At 34.1% G+C, this 18049-nt stretch overlaps 1 protein-coding gene across 2 annotated transcripts in view; it reads left to right on the forward strand.

The window, feature by feature from the left end:
• The first annotated feature begins 6333 nt into the window (after positions 1-6333).
• Positions 6334-18049, forward strand: part of LOC119067171 (sodium/calcium exchanger 1) — a 96958-nt gene continuing 85242 nt past the window's right edge. For both annotated transcript variants that reach the window (XM_037169984.1, XM_037169985.1), the window contains exons 1-2: positions 6334-9025; positions 9661-9866. In XM_037169984.1, the coding sequence (XP_037025879.1) occupies positions 7412-9025; positions 9661-9866 (1820 nt within the window). In that variant the 5' untranslated portion in view covers positions 6334-7411. The remainder of the gene's footprint in view (positions 9026-9660; positions 9867-18049) is intronic.

The raw sequence follows: 18049 nt of genomic DNA on the forward strand, positions 1-18049 counted from the left end.
AATACAAGTTGCTTAAATTACACATCATATCGATGATCGAACGGTATGGAAATCGTTATTACAAATATAAAGTCGAATTAAATTGCCTTTACCTTAAAGTACAAATATGCACTCAATTAACTTGCTATTGTCGTAATGAAATACAGCCAGCGGCTAGTAATTTCGCCATTTTACTATGTTGGAGGCGATATCTTCAAACTTGTCGTACTTACATTTCACCATTTTCATCATCCCCGAACATCATTTATTCACATTTCGCGACATTTAAAATGAAGCATCAGCAATCCGTCCAGTTGCTTGTTAATTTGGGATTCTTTGGAGCGAGATTCAAACACATCAGCTAAAATTCAATTTTCAACAATACCAAATGTTGAGTTCAGACGGTCATATCACACTTGAAATAACATTTGAGCTGCTCTGTCGCAATGACGATCTGATTCGATGTTATATGGCGATACCTCGCAAGTATACCTCGGTTTTGTTGATGAAATTCCTTTAAAAGCCTTACAAGAGACTGGAGATTCTAAGAATGAATTGTATAAACTGCATAAAGATTTACAGCTTCATTCAATTTCATGCGGCTATTTCTTGGGGCGCTGATTTAAAATTCAGTTGTGTTTCCGTAACTATATCCGTTAGACCAACTTTATTTCCTTAATGAACTACCCAATATACAATCACAACACGAATGAACATACAATGTCGCTTATCTTTACAATTTTAGAAATCAATTTGTTAAATTATTTAATTATTTCGTTTCCGCCGGTAACTTGTAAATCTAAACATAGACACCACAAGACGACAGCTTCATTATTTTGTTGAAATGGTGAAACGAACTGTTAGTAACAAGAGCATTAAAATTAGCTAATTTGAACAAGACACTGATAATGATACTTTAAGTTTGAAATAGAATTAGGATTAGAATTACTCTGAAAGAACTTCCTAAAAAGCGTTATGTGTCTTTTTTTGCACAATTCCCAGTTTGCCAGTTTGGCGGCTATATCATATGAAGACAACAAAGATGGGAAAACATAAATTTCTACTGAATATGCTTTTGTACTAATAATTCTTTCGCTGTAAACTTGCTAAATCTGTTTCTTATTTTGTTGACAGTTCATAGTGCTTAACACAACCTTTTACTACATTTGTTTAACAATACAACAGCTATATATAGCACATTATTTCTGGATCAGCGCCTATTTTGTGTCGCTGCCATCGATAACAAATGATTAGACGTTATTGTAAAATCAGTTCTTAAAATTTTTTTCTTGGTCGCTTATAGAACATTTTCAAAGACGTTTGTGATGCCATTCAAGTTTAAAAAAATGCATCACGGTGGGGTTGAACAAAACTTAAATAGAGTCGCCATACCACCCCTGATTTTTCTTCATGTTTTTATTGAGGGACATGTACATGTACTATAAGTAACCACATTCAGTTCGCGGATCCATCCAGCCGTTTCGGAGAACCGGCACTCATGGCCGTGCGGGACCCACGAGTCAATTTGAATACAGATTGTTATCTCAACGGCTAGAGGGACTAATTCTAAGCTAATTCGTGTTAAAATGGCTTCCCTCGACAACCTGACCACGTAGCCACAGCCTGCTAAAGTCGAAATTTCGACATTTTTAAATCGTGATATGTCCAAGATGAAGAGAGTTTGAAACTCTTTGAATGGCGACATTGGTAGAGGATTCGATGCTCTATTAAATGCCAAAAATGGATTTTACAAAATTTGTCTGAGATGGCGACTCTATTTAAGTTTTGTTTAACCCAACCGTGGCATACCAATTAATGAACGAACGAAACTTAAGCGAGGTTATGTCTGAAAGTACCGTAACTTGAAGGTGAGTTTTTAACGATTTTTATAACCGTCGATGTATTACTAGATAATGAAAGATAGAAGGATGTAGCGTTTCGACTTTTATTTGACATCAAAGGTTTGGTTCTGTCTGTGATGACCTGTTTAATCTTGTAAGATTGAAAAGTTGATGTGAGATCTACAGATTCTAACGAATATAAGATTTCCTTCCTTCGCTTCCTTTAAAGTTAAAATTAGTGTTATACGACTACAACTCATGTGTTTTTAGAAAGTCTTGAGCAAACAAACCGAAATCATATTTTTCCACCAATGTAAATAAAAGAAAGTTATCTCTTATTTTCCTAAATGTTTCCGACCGACATTACAGTCAAGTTGTTCATATACATTATACAGAATTTTTAGCAGGGACTATTTTCGAGGAAAACTTTTCCAAGAATATTTAAAAAAAAAACTTGAAAAAACATAAAAAAATTTTGGAAAATGATTTCTCAAAAAAAGCCTCCAATTGTAAACTTAGGATTAAGAAACTTACTGCTCGAAACAATTTAGTCCTCAACATTAACTTTGATGGTCTCCCTCAACCGTTTATATACTTAACTCATTTTTGTGCCTAACGCCTGATAAATTTAAAATGGATGCTGCAAACCTGCCCTGGATTCAGAGTCTACCAACGATCGCATACTTATTCCAAAATGCAGATCTCATTATTATTATTCGTCGGTATTTCTCTCAAAATCTCACATTTTATCGATAACATTAAATCGAAAAACATGCAATTTTGCGCAGATATGATGCAATTGCATTTACCACAAATATTTGGTATACTGCATTGTAATCAACTGAAAAAGTATATTCTACCTCATTTGTCATTGTAAGCTCGGTGCTTCTGAAATTTATTTATTTTTTTCTTCTCTAGACTATTAGTAGCACAGTCACAGTCACAGAGAACGGACGTGTTTATGCGTTGCTCTCTAAAAGTGTTTCTTTTGTGTGGCTGTGTGTGAATTCATTTTCGATTTTGTCTAATTTCTGTGCCAACTTTTACGGCTTTGGTGTTTTTATTTTGCTGTAATGGTTAAATGGTGAAATTATTTTAAAGGTTTTATTAACGAAGTCAAAGTGTTGTTCTCGTAGGTCATTTTCTCTTTGATCAATAAAGTTGTTCTCGCCTCATTGTGCGATATCAACAATTGTGTTATTTCCTTTGTTATTTAACATGTGCTTCGTGGCGTCGGTGTACGGATTAACAATCGACTCTACCAGAAGCTAATGCTAAATTACGTGCTCGATTAATGTACGAAAATGACACATTGCCGTATGGCATCTGGCAGTCAATTTTAGTGCAGGTAAGGTACAAACGCCTCGGGTTCTCATTTGACACCCCAAAACCACATAGCAAATTTTTACAAATTTGCTGTGGTACAATCCCAAGATACAGAAACTATCTTGTACTCCAAAATGACCGCGAGGTTTAACAGATCTATTGATTGATACGTTGTATGGATGTCAAGGGATATGACGAAATACGAATCATTCAAACGCTACAACCTGCAACGCCAGAACGAGTTCAGTCACATGGTGGCATGGCGATTTATACGAAGAGGCAACTCATGGCCTATGGTGATTAGACACTTGCTATTACCTAAAACTAATAGCCGTGACCGTAACAAAGTCGGAAATATCAAAAAACCCAACATTCGCTTTCTCCATAAAAGAAACCATATCGACATAATGTCAATAGTAGAAAGAGCTACAACATGACAATGTTGATAGCGCCATCTTTGGGAAAATGTACAGGTCAATTAGTGATGGTTGTGGTATTCGCATACCACCCACGGCTTGGAGAATTCACAACGTATGGGACGTTAACACACGGTCGATTTGTGAACAATCTAAGTCGGGAGAGATATGATGTAAAATCACAGTCCATATGATCAAGAGACTTGTACAATAGCACAACAGGCCCATCTGAGGCTTAGGTGCTGGGCTTACACCCTCCCATCTAATCTAATCTAATCTAATCTAGACTATTATGTGAAAACATCCATTCCGTCCGTTCCCATATAATTTCTGAAGTTATTGCAATTCATTCTCCCCAATACCTCTACACACGCCAACAGCACACATTGGCAATTGCGAATGAACTAACATTTGAAAATTCACCATCATAAGCACAACGAAAAAGCCCCACACTGAGAATATCAACGTGTACCGTTCGAACAACTCTCTATTGAGCATGCTTTTACCACGGGACCCAAATAAATCGTCTATGTAGAAGAATTGAGTGAATTTCACAAATCGTTTATGTTAACTGCAAAAGCAATAGCACAGCTGAGAGTTGGAAAATTGGCAAACAAAAAATCCTCTTTCTTTTCGGTTCTTGTTCTTTTTTGTTACTTTGTAACTTAGAATATATATTTTCACATGAGCGCTTTTCTCCAACCTGGCCTGTACAGATCGTTGGGAAAATTGGAAAATTCAGTCGACAAGTACGCATCGCGACGGTCGGTACACTGTATAACTTGTTTGGAGTGTGGTGTGCGCTTTATTAGCGTCTTTTCCTAAAAATATTTTATTTTCAATTTTTTTAATTTCTTTCAACTCGTCCAATATACTCTATGTTTGAAGTCGTTTTATCAAAAAAATAAAAGAGAAAAAAGAAAATAAATAAGCGAAAGCAAAAACATTCCTCATGATGATGTACGAGCGGCAACGGTTTCAAGTGAAATGAAAATTTCTTATTTGATATTTGGAAAAGAACATCCATTGGAACCAATAGACAAAAAATTTATTTATTTGTTCATTGATCATGATTGTGAGGCGTTCTGCGATGATTATGATATACATATAATGTCATCTCACTGATTTTTATCAATAAACTATTATATACTTGATACACTCTATTGTCTACTCATTAATTAACTAACTAAAAGTCGTTGTTGTTTATATGATCGTAATTGATAACTTGTGAATAACGCACACACATAATAATTATATGAAACGTTGTTCGACATACACGGAGATACCGATGCGAACTGTGTGTATTTATCCAGTGAATTGGTACATTATATGAGACAGAAAAAATAAAAATAAAAATTCAGTGTGTGACATATAGTGGAAACCCTTTCAACAAATAACGAAAATAATCGTCGTTTAATATGATATTTTGCATATGAGTATACAAAAAACATATTACGTTACTCATGAAAACGTAATTGAAACTGTCGAGTAAATCGACAAAGTGACAACATCTCAACGAATGAATGAATGAATGCATGGATAATTGTTGTGACCTGTGCGTGGTTAATAATATTATCAAATAGCTTCGAATGAGTTAAATTAAAAAGAGACACAAGAAATTTTTGTTTAGAGAGTGAGAGGCCAGTGAGAGGATTGTCGGCGAAATATATAGAAAGAAAATAATAATACATTAAGTGATGCTACGGTGGTCTAGCTCTGCTTAACTTTTGTGCATAGCATAAAAAAAAATATTCACAACTTCATATTCATCATCACAATATACTATACCACTGAGTGTTTGTATGAACAAAAAACATTTTTTTCGTTTAATTCTTTTTTGTGTTCAACTGAAGCTCTCTGCTGGCACGTTGACAATGAATCGAGGTCTGACTGAGACGAGACATTTTTCTTTTCGTACATTTGCCTAGTAAGTAGTTGTTGTCGGAGGATACACCCAAGTGGTATCGAAGAAGCTGCGTGTTAAGATCCAAAATAGGAATTCCTAATATTGTGTGTCGGGGTGTTCTATGTAATGTTTTTTTATTTCTTTCAAATATACGGTTGTGCTGTACAAAAAGAAACCATAAAAACGAAAAATTGTTTAGCATAATTCAGTCAACGCAGAACAATTTTCTCATTTTTTTTTCTTGTTCATATTGCGCTATGTTTCCTTGTTGGTATTTCCTAAGAACAGCTGTTTAACAAAATATAAATGAAAGAAAAGAATAAAATAGAAAAAGAAAATAAATAAAATAAAAAAACAAGAAAACGTTACACTGTTTGATCGTTAAAGAAAATTCTTTTGTATAAAAGTTTGTCGTGTGGTACAAAACGATATGAGAATATTCGTTCGTTTTGTCGCGTGTGTTTAAAAATAATAATTTCAAACGAAAGAACATAAGACAGTTTTGTAGTAAAACGTAAAAAGAAGAAGAAGAAAGAAACAAAAAAAAATTAGCTATGGATATAAATAGCATTGGCAGAAATATATATAGCAGAAATGATATGTGAAAAGTGGTTAAGCAAAAATGATGGACTTTTATAATAAAAAATCGATAAATCGATAAGAAATTGAATTAAAAATAAATGCGAGAGAGGTTGGTGACGATAAAAAAGAATTTTTGCTTCAAACTGACCCCGATTATTATAATACAACGTTAGATATGCTACTTTCTTTCGCATAAAGTCAACACAACAACAATAACAAAAAATGCTTTGTTATAACATCGGCGAATTATCCATTGATAAAATGAATGCTTACAATTAATGGAATGGAATCAGTAGTTATTGTCGTCAATAATTTGTATCCGAAAATCAAAGCTAATCATCAAACGATCAGTGTTAGTAGTAGCTTATCTTCAAAGAACAATAGTACTGCGTGGGATCATTAAAGAAAAAGAAAACGTTTGTCATAGAGATGTGACCAGTGAATCTATTTCCTGTACTGCATTCAAACAAAACATCAGCGATAAAGATCTGTATCGAACCGAAGCATTTTTACGTTAAAAATATTTATCGAACTTAGTCGAATTATCGCTATATATTGTCGGTGTAAACATTTTACTTATTTACTTATAAACAACCCACCGCCACACTTTTTACTATTAAAACATAACCACCGGGAAAAGTGTATGTGTTATTTACTTGTCTCGTCAAACAAATAATAATAAACAAAAACATTTAACCTTCGTCTAATAGTTGTGCTTTCGTGTATTTATATAAAAAAAAACAAAAACTTTTCTAACTTTGTCTTTAAAAAAAAAATCTAAATTTTTGATTGTAAAGCTAGACGAAAAAACACAACCAAAGTTTTAATACAAATTTTTATGTATATGTCAATGTTCGATGTGCGTTTAGATTATATTCACAGCAACATATTTCGTCATCTATAATAACATCAGCGCAAAAAACGTGCGTTAAATCTATTTTAAGTAAACGTTATATGTGCTACTAAATATGGAACAACTTGGGCCTGCCACCTGGGGTATGATCTACACGAATATTTAATCGATTTTTATCATCAAAACAATAAGTTTAAAATCAATTTTAAAACTCCAATAAACTAAACTTTTTACCTAATATATCTACACCAGTTCTTCAATACAACAAACAATATATCAAAGAACTTAACAAAAAAAAAATATTTAAATATTTAAACAAACAAAAATCTTTACTCAAGAATTATAAAAGTCTTCATAAAATAAAACTTTAAAGAAATATAATAAAACTTCTTATCGTCTTTAATAAATTAACTTACAAATTAATCTAAAAACAAATTACTGCAAAGATTTAAAAATCAATTCCACTTAAAACAATCGATTTCCTAATTGTTTATTCGTCTCTCCGACAATGGGATCAATTACAATTTATACTGTAGGAGTATTTTTACTCACCGTAATTTCAATGACTTCATCATATCCATCGTCATCCTCAACGGAAGATTACTATTCCACATCAATATTATCATCGTCATTATCGACATTGCTCGACGATCCACTATCACCGGAAAGTCGTCGCAGCGACAACACCAACAACAATCGATCCGTGCCCAATGGTGCCGAAGAGCAACAAAATAATCCGGACGGCGCCAATTGCCAGCCGGGTCTACTGCTTGAGGTATGGCTTCCACAAGATCATCTGACCGTTGGTGATCGTATTGCACGCGGTTCGGTCTACTTTTTGGTTTTGTCATATTTGTTCATCGGCGTGTCAATTGTGTCCGATCGATTTATGGCGGCAATTGAAGTGATCACCTCCAAGGAGAAAGAGGTGAAAGTGCGTAAACCGAACGGTGAAGTGCAAATTGTTGTGGTGCGAGTGTGGAATGAAACGGTTGCCAATTTAACATTGATGGCATTGGGCAGCAGTGCACCGGAGATTTTATTGTCGATCATTGAAATTGTAGCAAAGAATTTTAAAGCCGGTGAATTGGGGCCCGGAACAATTGTTGGATCGGCTGCATACAATTTATTTATTATTATTGCAATTTGTGTTTCCGTCATACCGGCCGGTCAGAACAGAAAGATAAAGCATTTGAGAGTATTTTTCGTGACAGCCACATGGTCCGTGTTTGCTTACATTTGGCTGTATTTGATCTTAGCATATTTTTCACCAGGAGTTGTAGAAATCTGGGAAGGTTTCCTGACATTTTTGTTCTTCCCATTAACCGTACTCACTGCTTACATTGCCGAACGACGGCTTCTCGTATACAAATACATTTCCAAAGAATATCGAATGAATCGACGAGGAGTAGTAGTACAATCTGAAGCTGAGTCAGCTTTGGAGATGAATGGTCATCTTAAAGACGATGAAATCAAAACAATGGAAAACAATGCTGATTTAACTGAAGAAGTGAAAGACTTTGAAGAAGCCCGTCGAGAGTACATCTCAACGTTAAAGGACTTACGTAAAAAATTCCCACAGAGCAACTTGGAACACTTAGAAATTATGGCACAAGAACAACTGATGAACAACGGACCGAAATCACGAGCTTTCTACCGAATCCAGGCCACAAGGAAGATGATGGGCAGCGGCAACATAATGCGCAAAATATCGGAACGTGCACAAAGCGATTTAAGTGAAGTAAAGGCGGAACTTCAACGCATTGATGTCGAACAAGTTGAAGACGACTCCATTTGTCGAGTGTTTTTCGAACCCGGTCATTACACAGTAATGGAAAGTTGCGAATGTTTCGAATTGCGCGTTGTTCGTCGTGGTGATTTGTCTTCCACTATGACTGTTGATATTGAGACTGAAGATGGATCAGCTGAGGCTGGCAGCGATTATGTCGGCAAGAAAGGTACGCTTGTGTTTCCGCCCGGCGTCGATGAGCAGCACTTCAAAATTGAAGTTATTGACGATGAAGTATTCGAGCAGGATGAACATTTCTACGTACGTCTGAGCAACGTATCTGAGCCAGCTGTGTTATCAACACCAAAAGTAGCAACTGTTATGATTTTGGATGTAAGTATTGGTTGTTTCATTTTTAGGTGTAACGTACACATTCCCTTCCTTGTTTAAAGTTGTTTGATCTCCAACTCATCAAGGAAGCTCTCTCATACACCGACCACGCTATGATATTTTTTCACACATCTCACTCTTTCGAAAACAATTAAATGAACAAATCCAATCTATCGTTTTCATGCAGTTCACAAATTTCTCGAAGGGCATATTTTGAATGTACAATGTTTTAACCTTGACGCACTTATCGCGCCATGTCAGTGAGAGTCAACATCTCAACAAAATTCCTTGTGAATATTTAAATTTACCACATGAATAGGTGCATGTGGTAGCAGTGGTCCTCAAACTCAGATGTTCTCTTATATAATCTAATTTGCAAATATTGTCCAAAATTCATTGTATAATGGACCACCATTGGTGGTTTTGCAAAAATTAAGAGCTTCCGTTGCGCTTAACCAATTTTTCTATCAATAAAATGATGGACAATTATGATCCCACACTAGTTAGACCTGTATCTGTTACTGTAGATGTATTTCTGAATGATTTCTTATAGAAACAATCTGCATGACACAAAAGATTACCACAAAAATCTCAATAACACCTTGTCGAATCCGCTAACAAATTTATTTTCTCATTAGGACGATCACGGCGGCATATTTGCATTTAGCTCAAAAGACCATGAACTAGTGGAATCGGTTGGTGTTTATGAAATTAAAGTGCAACGGTATTCTGGTGCTAGGGGAAAAGTAATCGTACCGTATTGGACCGAAGATGGCACGGCAAAAGCTGGAAAGGATTACGAGCCGTTGCAGGGTGAACTGGAGTTTGATAACAATGAGAGCGAGTGAGTAGATTTATTTTTTTTTATTTTTCGCGAGTATTACGTTTCTTTCCACCACATAATTAATTAAGAAGTGATAAATGAGCAGCCACTTTGTTTGCAATTATGCCTCCTGTTTATGATGTTTTCTTTATGTACATATTTTCGTTGTGGAAATTTTGTGTATACGTATCTCTCTCGGTCTTTCATACACATAGCTCATACTGTAAATATTTATCCTATTAAGGGTTTTCATAATTTAGTTTTGAAATTACGGCGTGTTTCATAATTTGCTATATGCCATTAAATCGACAAATTGTTCGAGCTAAATTTAAATAATTTAAGCAGCAGTCGTATTTTCATGTCGCTACCAAAGTTGTTTAAATCTACATTATAGCGGGTTCGGAAGGAAATTAGGCCGCGACAGTAAATAACCACAATATTATCAGTGCCACATATCTCTACACAGTTTCTTCAATGTTATAAGCATTATGAAACGGTTTATCTTATGGTTTATTAATAAAAAGGATTCCGCGTCTTAATAAGAAATTTATGACATTGTCGTTTAAGCACTTGCTACACGCAACAGATTTCTGTGTAACTCATTATGCCTTGGCTGTAGAAAATTAATTTCTTAACGTAGGCAACAACACTTTCAACAGCTCCATTGTCACAAATGTTAACATATTTGTATCCACATCATTTTTACATTTCCATTTTCTAATGGTTTGTCTACCGAACTCACATGTTTGGTGAATTGTTTTGTATGTTCTTGTAAAAAGAAACGATTAAATTGCAAGCAATGAAATGTTAAAGAGTTGCCAATGACATGCGAAAAACCCCGGAATGATTGTTAACATTTTCATGGTGAAACCTTTCGAATTTCAGTGATGAGATTGCGTGCACTGTAAAAAAAACTCCTGAATCATTTAGACTTAGGAAGAAATTAAATCGACGATTCTGAATAAGTATTTAATATCTCAAAGTGGTTATTTGGTTAACCAATCCTAGATATATGGTCAGAACCGTACACTACGTAGACGGAGGCCGCACAAGCATATTACTATGCATATCATAAGGTCACAGTTCGAAACATTTACACCATATTGCTACACCACCTAAGACAAATTAACGAGGATAGACCTAGTATATATCACGGTTACTTAACATCGTTGAGAAATTGGATTGGTGTGAAAATAGATTTATTAGTGCCACACAAAGAAAGGAGTATTTAAAAATTAAAGTTTCATTGAAAGCTCTACAGTGAGATTCCATAGTCAGTGCCATCCAGCAAACTTAGTAATATTCAGTGCATAAGCACGAAAATTCGTCAGTACACATTGAAGCCCTTGGAGCCAGTGTTCAATCTCGTATTGACAAAGTTAAATTGACCAAGAATAGTTTGCGTCCATTAATCCAAATAAAAGCACATAAAGCTATAATCCTGTGCATATTAGCTTCATCGAACTTTCCCACATTATTACATTGTCTACAATGTCGAAATCCATGTTAATCATATCAAAGTAATAATTTGGAAAGACAAAGTCTTTGTTCAGATGATCGATCGATTGGGATACCTCACTATTTTAAACCAAAATGATAACTGTGCTCCAGCTCCACACATTGTGAATGTAAGCACAACCACATGCATTAAATCCATTCGGCATTCAGCACACAGAGCATGACCGTTTACCATATATGGACAATAAAGCGACTTAAAAATCGATAATAACGTTAAGCCCGGATTTCTTTACCAACTTGCAACATATCTGCTGCAACTTTGGTATTCAATCAAAAGCAAATTGACATATTATCATACAATGCCTTCCTGCATTTTTGAATAACTCTTTTATCGGGTTGATTTTATCAAAATTTCCAAAGCTTTATATATTGTGGCAAATGGTTATGAGTGCAGAACTGCATGAAATAGACAAGAGGAAGCTCTAACCTTTTACATACGGCACACGTTTAGTGATAGTAGTCAGTAAATCTATTACTTCATGTGTTTAAAGGTTTTGCTTATAAGAGTACTCTAGTCAATAAAGAGTAACGTCTAGAGACATTAAGTACTGTCGGTTCACTACTATAGTGAAATATTAATAGATTCTAGTTTTCTACAAAAAAAAGTGGAATGAAACCAATCATCTCATTACAAATTCATCTTTTTTTCTCGTAATTTCAACATTTCAGACGTCATTAAACAGTAATGTTTACAAATTTTTTATGTCTCGTTTCGCTGTTTAACATGGACATACATTCAGTTAACAACAGTTTCTTCTTTTGAGTTTAATGATTTATTTGTTTGGAAATGCTAGTGGGAGGATTCGATTTTTTCTCCTTCAATAACGTTTCGGTGATTCTCTGACGTCTTTAACTACTTAACCATTTAACTATAAGGTGTTATGACGGTGATGAGACTATATTAACATCAATCAACGTTGTTATGCTTGTAATGAGACACTTGTTGAACCGTGTAAATAGTGAACCGGGAAAAAAATGTTGATAAAAACTGATGAAAAACCTACATCACCGATTGAATAAACCGATTGATATTAAATCATCTGACCGAAAATAATTGTAAATTAAACAATTAACTGACTATTTTTGGCTGAATGAATGCATTGCATATTTTAACTACCAAACATTACGACCTTTTTCTCTTCAATGTTTATGAATTTTCATCAACGTCATAGTTGAACAGGTTTAATTTGTTGAATCAACGCACACATATTCTGGTATGTGAGTCAGAATTTGTTTTTGAACCTAAAATAGGTGCGGAAATATAATTTTAGTTTTGTAAGTCTATGGAGTGTGGATATCATTTGGGCCTGAACATCTATCATTACAGAAAATAATGAATCGGTCAACGCACGTTTTTCCAAAAATTATCTCGATTTTTTTGGGGGATTTTTTTTTAAAACCGAAAGTCCTCTTACCACTCTTTAAACCGCACCGTGAAATTCAGAGAATATATTTCTATTGATTCAAAAGGTATCGTTTTACAGATGGCAAGCATATCACCCGTATAATTATATCGAGTTTGTTACTTCTTTTGATCTAAAATTTTCAAGCGATTGATGTTAAACGTTTTATTTTTAATGTTTTAATATAAATCCAGCCATATAAGATCGACCAATCCATAGCTCATCATCGTGATTGATAACAGATGACATTCCGGTTTTGCCATCCGTAGAACGTTGAATGTGGTCGGATTTTATGGTAGAGTTAATGTCAACCAAAGTGTCTAAGTTTGCTACCAGGGCAAATGAAAATTTGTGAATATATGTTCAAAATTCTAAAGTTTAACAATTTTCGAAAAATTTCAAGAATTTGAATTCCTGAAATTCTTGAAAATTCTCGAAGTTAAAAAAAAAAACTTGAAAATAGGCACTTTGGCTCACTATTACTAATACATTGCTTACTCATCCTTATACTAGCTGAACTATTGACGAATCAGTTGAAGCAAACGTCGAAAAAATTTCGGTTGATATTAGTCTTTACTTTTAATTTTGTAGGATAAGGATTGGAATTTTCTACTATGCTTTTTTCTTAGAATTTCGAAATGACACCTCTCGTGTAGCAGTTACGACGTCGAAAAACAATGGGCCTATGGGTCGTCCTGATTTTAAATCATTACTAAAATAGTTTCCAGAACGTCAGCTATCCTAATTTTAATCAGCACGAAAAACTGCCAATAGGTTTTCGAACTCGTAACTGGTACGTACAAGGTATACACCATATGTGACGTAAATGATGTAATTTATTTCAGTCAACGATTTTAACGCAGAGATTCGGTAACATCGTACCTGTTCGAATGTAATTCACAGAGTCGTCTATCAGTCTATTACTGTATCCACCCAATTCCATATAAACTTATCTTGTAATTCATCTCAGCTGCTTCGTTGCCTTTTTTTTTTGTTACTTTATGACTTTTACAAATTCGATAAAGTTCGTGTCCTACTGTTTTCACCTGATTTACAACTAATGATAAACAAAACAATTAGGAAGCCATACCCATGCAGAACGATAATTCAAAGGAAAACAAAAATGGCATACACAAATTTCATTTCATTTCAATAAGCTAATGAAGAATCATTTACGTAATGGCCGCATACATAGGAGGTTAATAGATAACGAGATTCGAAACGTAAACATTTAACTTTTTTTATACAAAATAGGGTACGGACCCCAGTATTCGGCATAGTTTAGAATATCGGCCACAACAATGGGTTTCATTGGGTTTCATTGTTCTAAACAATAGATGGCCGATATTCTAAACTATGCCGAATACTGGGGTCCGTACCCTACGCATAAACAGAATAAGTAAATGTAAACAATTTTTTTCTTCTTTCCAAAAACAAAAACTGAGGAATATATATTTTGAAGGAAACAAATCAAAAAGTAATTATTTTTAGAAGTGAAAAAAACAACACGTAAATATGCAAAATATTCTTTAAATGTGGGCGATAATTGGTTGGAAAACAATTAATCGGCAACGTAGTGATTTATTAATCGAAATTGTAAAAGAATTGGTCCGCCTTTGTAACATCAGTTGATTGATACTACGGATCCAATCGGACCTCAAAAGTTATTTTCGTTCATGCCACTAGCAATCCCTAAAAATATTTCTCTAGACCAGCAATTTTTGAATCGACATTTCCATAAATTTTCTTCGCATTTATACAACCGCCAACATTAGCTGGCCTGTATTTTGATTTCGATACACTTTTCAATTGTCACGGAAAACTAAGAAATATCTTGAAAATCCACACCAAAACTTTATTCTAAGAATCCAAATTTAAACAATACTTCGAGGAAAATGCATTTACTTTGTTTATTCGATGTTTCTGTTTAAAAGACGAGGGATGTTCAAGTTTCCAAGAATTTCATGAAATCAAAAGTTGAAAAGCATTCAAGAGTAACGAAATAATGAAAAAGCTCGGCATAATTTTCAATGTAATTTTTTCGTGAAATTTAAATTTAAAGAAAACATAACGGAAAACGATTGGAAACAAATATTACTCAGCGAATAAAATGGAATGTAGTGCTAGCTACTAACAAACTTGTAAAAAAGGGAAGGTTGTCTGAAAAGTTGGTAACTTTGCGTGATTCTTTTTTTGGTTGTTTACCCGAACCATTGTCATGTTTTATGACCACTATGTCCGAGAAAAAGATTTTCCCGTTTTATCGCTTACACATTTTCGCATTTGTGTTGCCACTATCTTGATCTCCACTTTATTACACATTTTCTCTGCGTAGAAGAAGAAAATTCATTTAGGCGAAATGGTCTGGATAGATTTATTAATATTCTAATTTTCTAAGCTTTTAAGCATTGTCATTATAGTAACGCCACCGTTATCACTACAATATATTCGGGTAATTTATCAGGCCTAACGACTTTTTCGATAACCATTTTATGCTGTAATGTGTGTTTCGCGCATTCTGTCTCATCATACAATTAACTTTCATCCGGCTGTTATAGGTCTAACATTAAAATAAACTACAAGACGTTTAAGAGTTTGCGTTTAGATTGAGACAATCGAATAGGCATACGGAATGAAATTAAAGTCTCGTCGACGACACAAATTCAATTTCCGAAAATGTCTGTGTTCTTAATTACCTCAATATGCATTCACCGAAATGATAACAATATCTATGGAAGAACGAAAAAAAAACGTTCAAAACTAAGTACAATATCCGTTGAAATAGAAATTAATATCATTTCGTTTGGCTGCTTCAAAGAGAAAATCTCAAAGAATAGGAAAAAAATTATTTACTCGAGTTTCTTTTGACTGAACGAACTTATATTAAATGTTCGAATTAACTGCTAGCTTCTTTTCATATTTTTTAATATTTTATTATCAAAATAGATGTAAAAGATTTTATTATTTCCCGTATATTTCGAAGAAAACGAACGGCATGAGCAGAAAACTTTTTCATTATGGAATTACATCAAAATTGATAAGAATCTTTTCCCATAAATTTTTCTTTCTTCATAAAATCTCAAGTTTGATTATGTCTATTATTCGTCAAATTGCAAGATGAAAGTGTTTTTTTTTTCTCTCTCTCTATCCTCTCTACAATACTTTATCATATCTGTGAGAAATTTTTTACGATTTCATTCACATCCAACAATCATAATTTCACCACCGTAATAGGATTTATTTTTTAAATGAAAATAAAAATGAAACTACTTGACTTATTGCCAATTTGGAGAGGAAAATTGATTTTAAGAGTTTTCACGAAATTTTGCAAATAAAAAACATTTATTGCATTTTCAAGTACCTACTCTTTACTGGTAGGTTTCCATCTGAGTTCCGTTTTCATGATTGCAAACACTCGATAAGATTAGAAGATGTAGAAAAAAAACAGCAATAAAAGCTCAGCATTAACATATAACTGGAAAATGAATCTTTTACATGATTTCAATAGATCAGTGTCAAATAGCGGTTTCTTTTCTCAAAAAGTTGCGAATAAGTTGTCAATTTCACAGAGCTAACCGAGGGGCTAACCTCAAAAAAGGAAAACTTCATATATAAGTTTGTTTAACGTTTGAGGCTAGCGTTATGAAAATGATAACTGATTTGACATCTCAAACGACATTGACAATGATCGCTTTCGCTGAGAATTTTGATCATGAAAATTGAAATGCACAATGCCCAAAAATACTCGGCTCCGGCTCGTTCTGGAAACCCATTAATTCCGTTGTACTGGCCCACAAGTTATTAATTTGTGTAATGTGTAATTAACTGTAATTTGATTAGCAATTATGATTCGCTAGAGCTGTTCGTATGTAACATGCTATAGTGTTGGGTACCAGCGCCATTGTGCCAACTATTTTTGAACCGCAAAGACTGAAGTGACGGACGTACTTCATCTTCTCTCAGAAAGTAGCAGTCGTGGCTCGCATACCTTACAAATTGTTTAGACATTGTGTATGTCTAATAGCATCGATTCGTTGTGGATGTGATGAATGCTTAGCGTTCGAGTTATCTAAGTGTAATGATAGAATAGTCATTCTCTGACAATTTAATTGTCCTTCGTATCTATGGAAGAACCAACACCGTCGTCGCATGGGTGTGGCTTATGAAGTTTTGAAGGAAAAAAAAACTTTTATTTATTCACATACGTATCGAACAAAAAAATAATTAGAAAAATTGGTGCAGATTTGGTTGAGCGTAGGATGAAAGGACTAATATTTTTTGGCTTATGAGAGATAGAGATTTACTTTCTTCGGCAAAGTCTCAGAGTTTTACGAGTAGAACACATTGGCATATGTGAAAAATGTCGAAAGTTGGAAATGGGTGGGTCAATTATGTTTTTAGATGTATTTCTTGAATGGTGGCAGATAGAGAGTTACTTTCTTCGGCAAAGTCTCAGAGTTTTACGAGTAGAACAGAAGGGCATATGTGAAAAATGTCGAAAGTTGGAAATGGGAGGGTCAATTGGGGTTTTGGAGATATTTCTTGAATGGTGGCAGATAGAGAATTACTTTCTTCGTCAAATTTTCGAATTTCGTCCAATTTTCGAATTTCGTCAAATTTTCGATTTTCGGCAAATTATCGAATTTCGTCAAATTTCGTCAAATTTTCAAATTTCGTCAAATTTTCGAATTTCGTCAAATTTTCGATTTTCGTCAAATTTTCGATTTTCGTCAAATTTTCGAATTTCGTCAAATTTTCGAATTTCGTCAAATTTTCAATTTTCGTCAAATTTTTGATTTTCGTCAAATTTTCTATTTTCGTCAAATTTTCGATTTTCGTCAAATTTTCGATTTTCTTCAAATTTTCGATTTTCGTTAAATTTTAAAATTTCGTCAAATTTTCGAATTTCGTCAAATTTTCAGGGAATAGTCAACATAGCGGTCACTACACAGCTTACATTACAATTCGGAATCAATGGCACCTTCTCAATGATACAAACTTAACGACAAAACGTTGGCCACGTTTGGCTAAAAATGTATTAACTTCTAAAACGACTGATATCCCGGCAAAAACTCTTTCAGAGCAAAGTTGGACGCAGTCTACAGTCTATATGTGTGATAACTTCTAAAACAAGTGATATCGCTAGAGGTGACGCTGTCAGCGTCGTTACGCAAAAATTAAATTTTACACCCAATTTTAGTTCAAACAAGCTGGCTTAGTTTTTCTCATTATCTGCCAAAAAAATTTGACTGGAAACGACCAAAATTTCACCAAAAAAATCTG

The sequence above is a fragment of the Bradysia coprophila genome (genome assembly GCF_014529535.1).
Source record: "Bradysia coprophila strain Holo2 chromosome X unlocalized genomic scaffold, BU_Bcop_v1 contig_12, whole genome shotgun sequence".
NCBI classification, from domain to species: Eukaryota; Metazoa; Arthropoda; class Insecta; order Diptera; family Sciaridae; genus Bradysia; species Bradysia coprophila.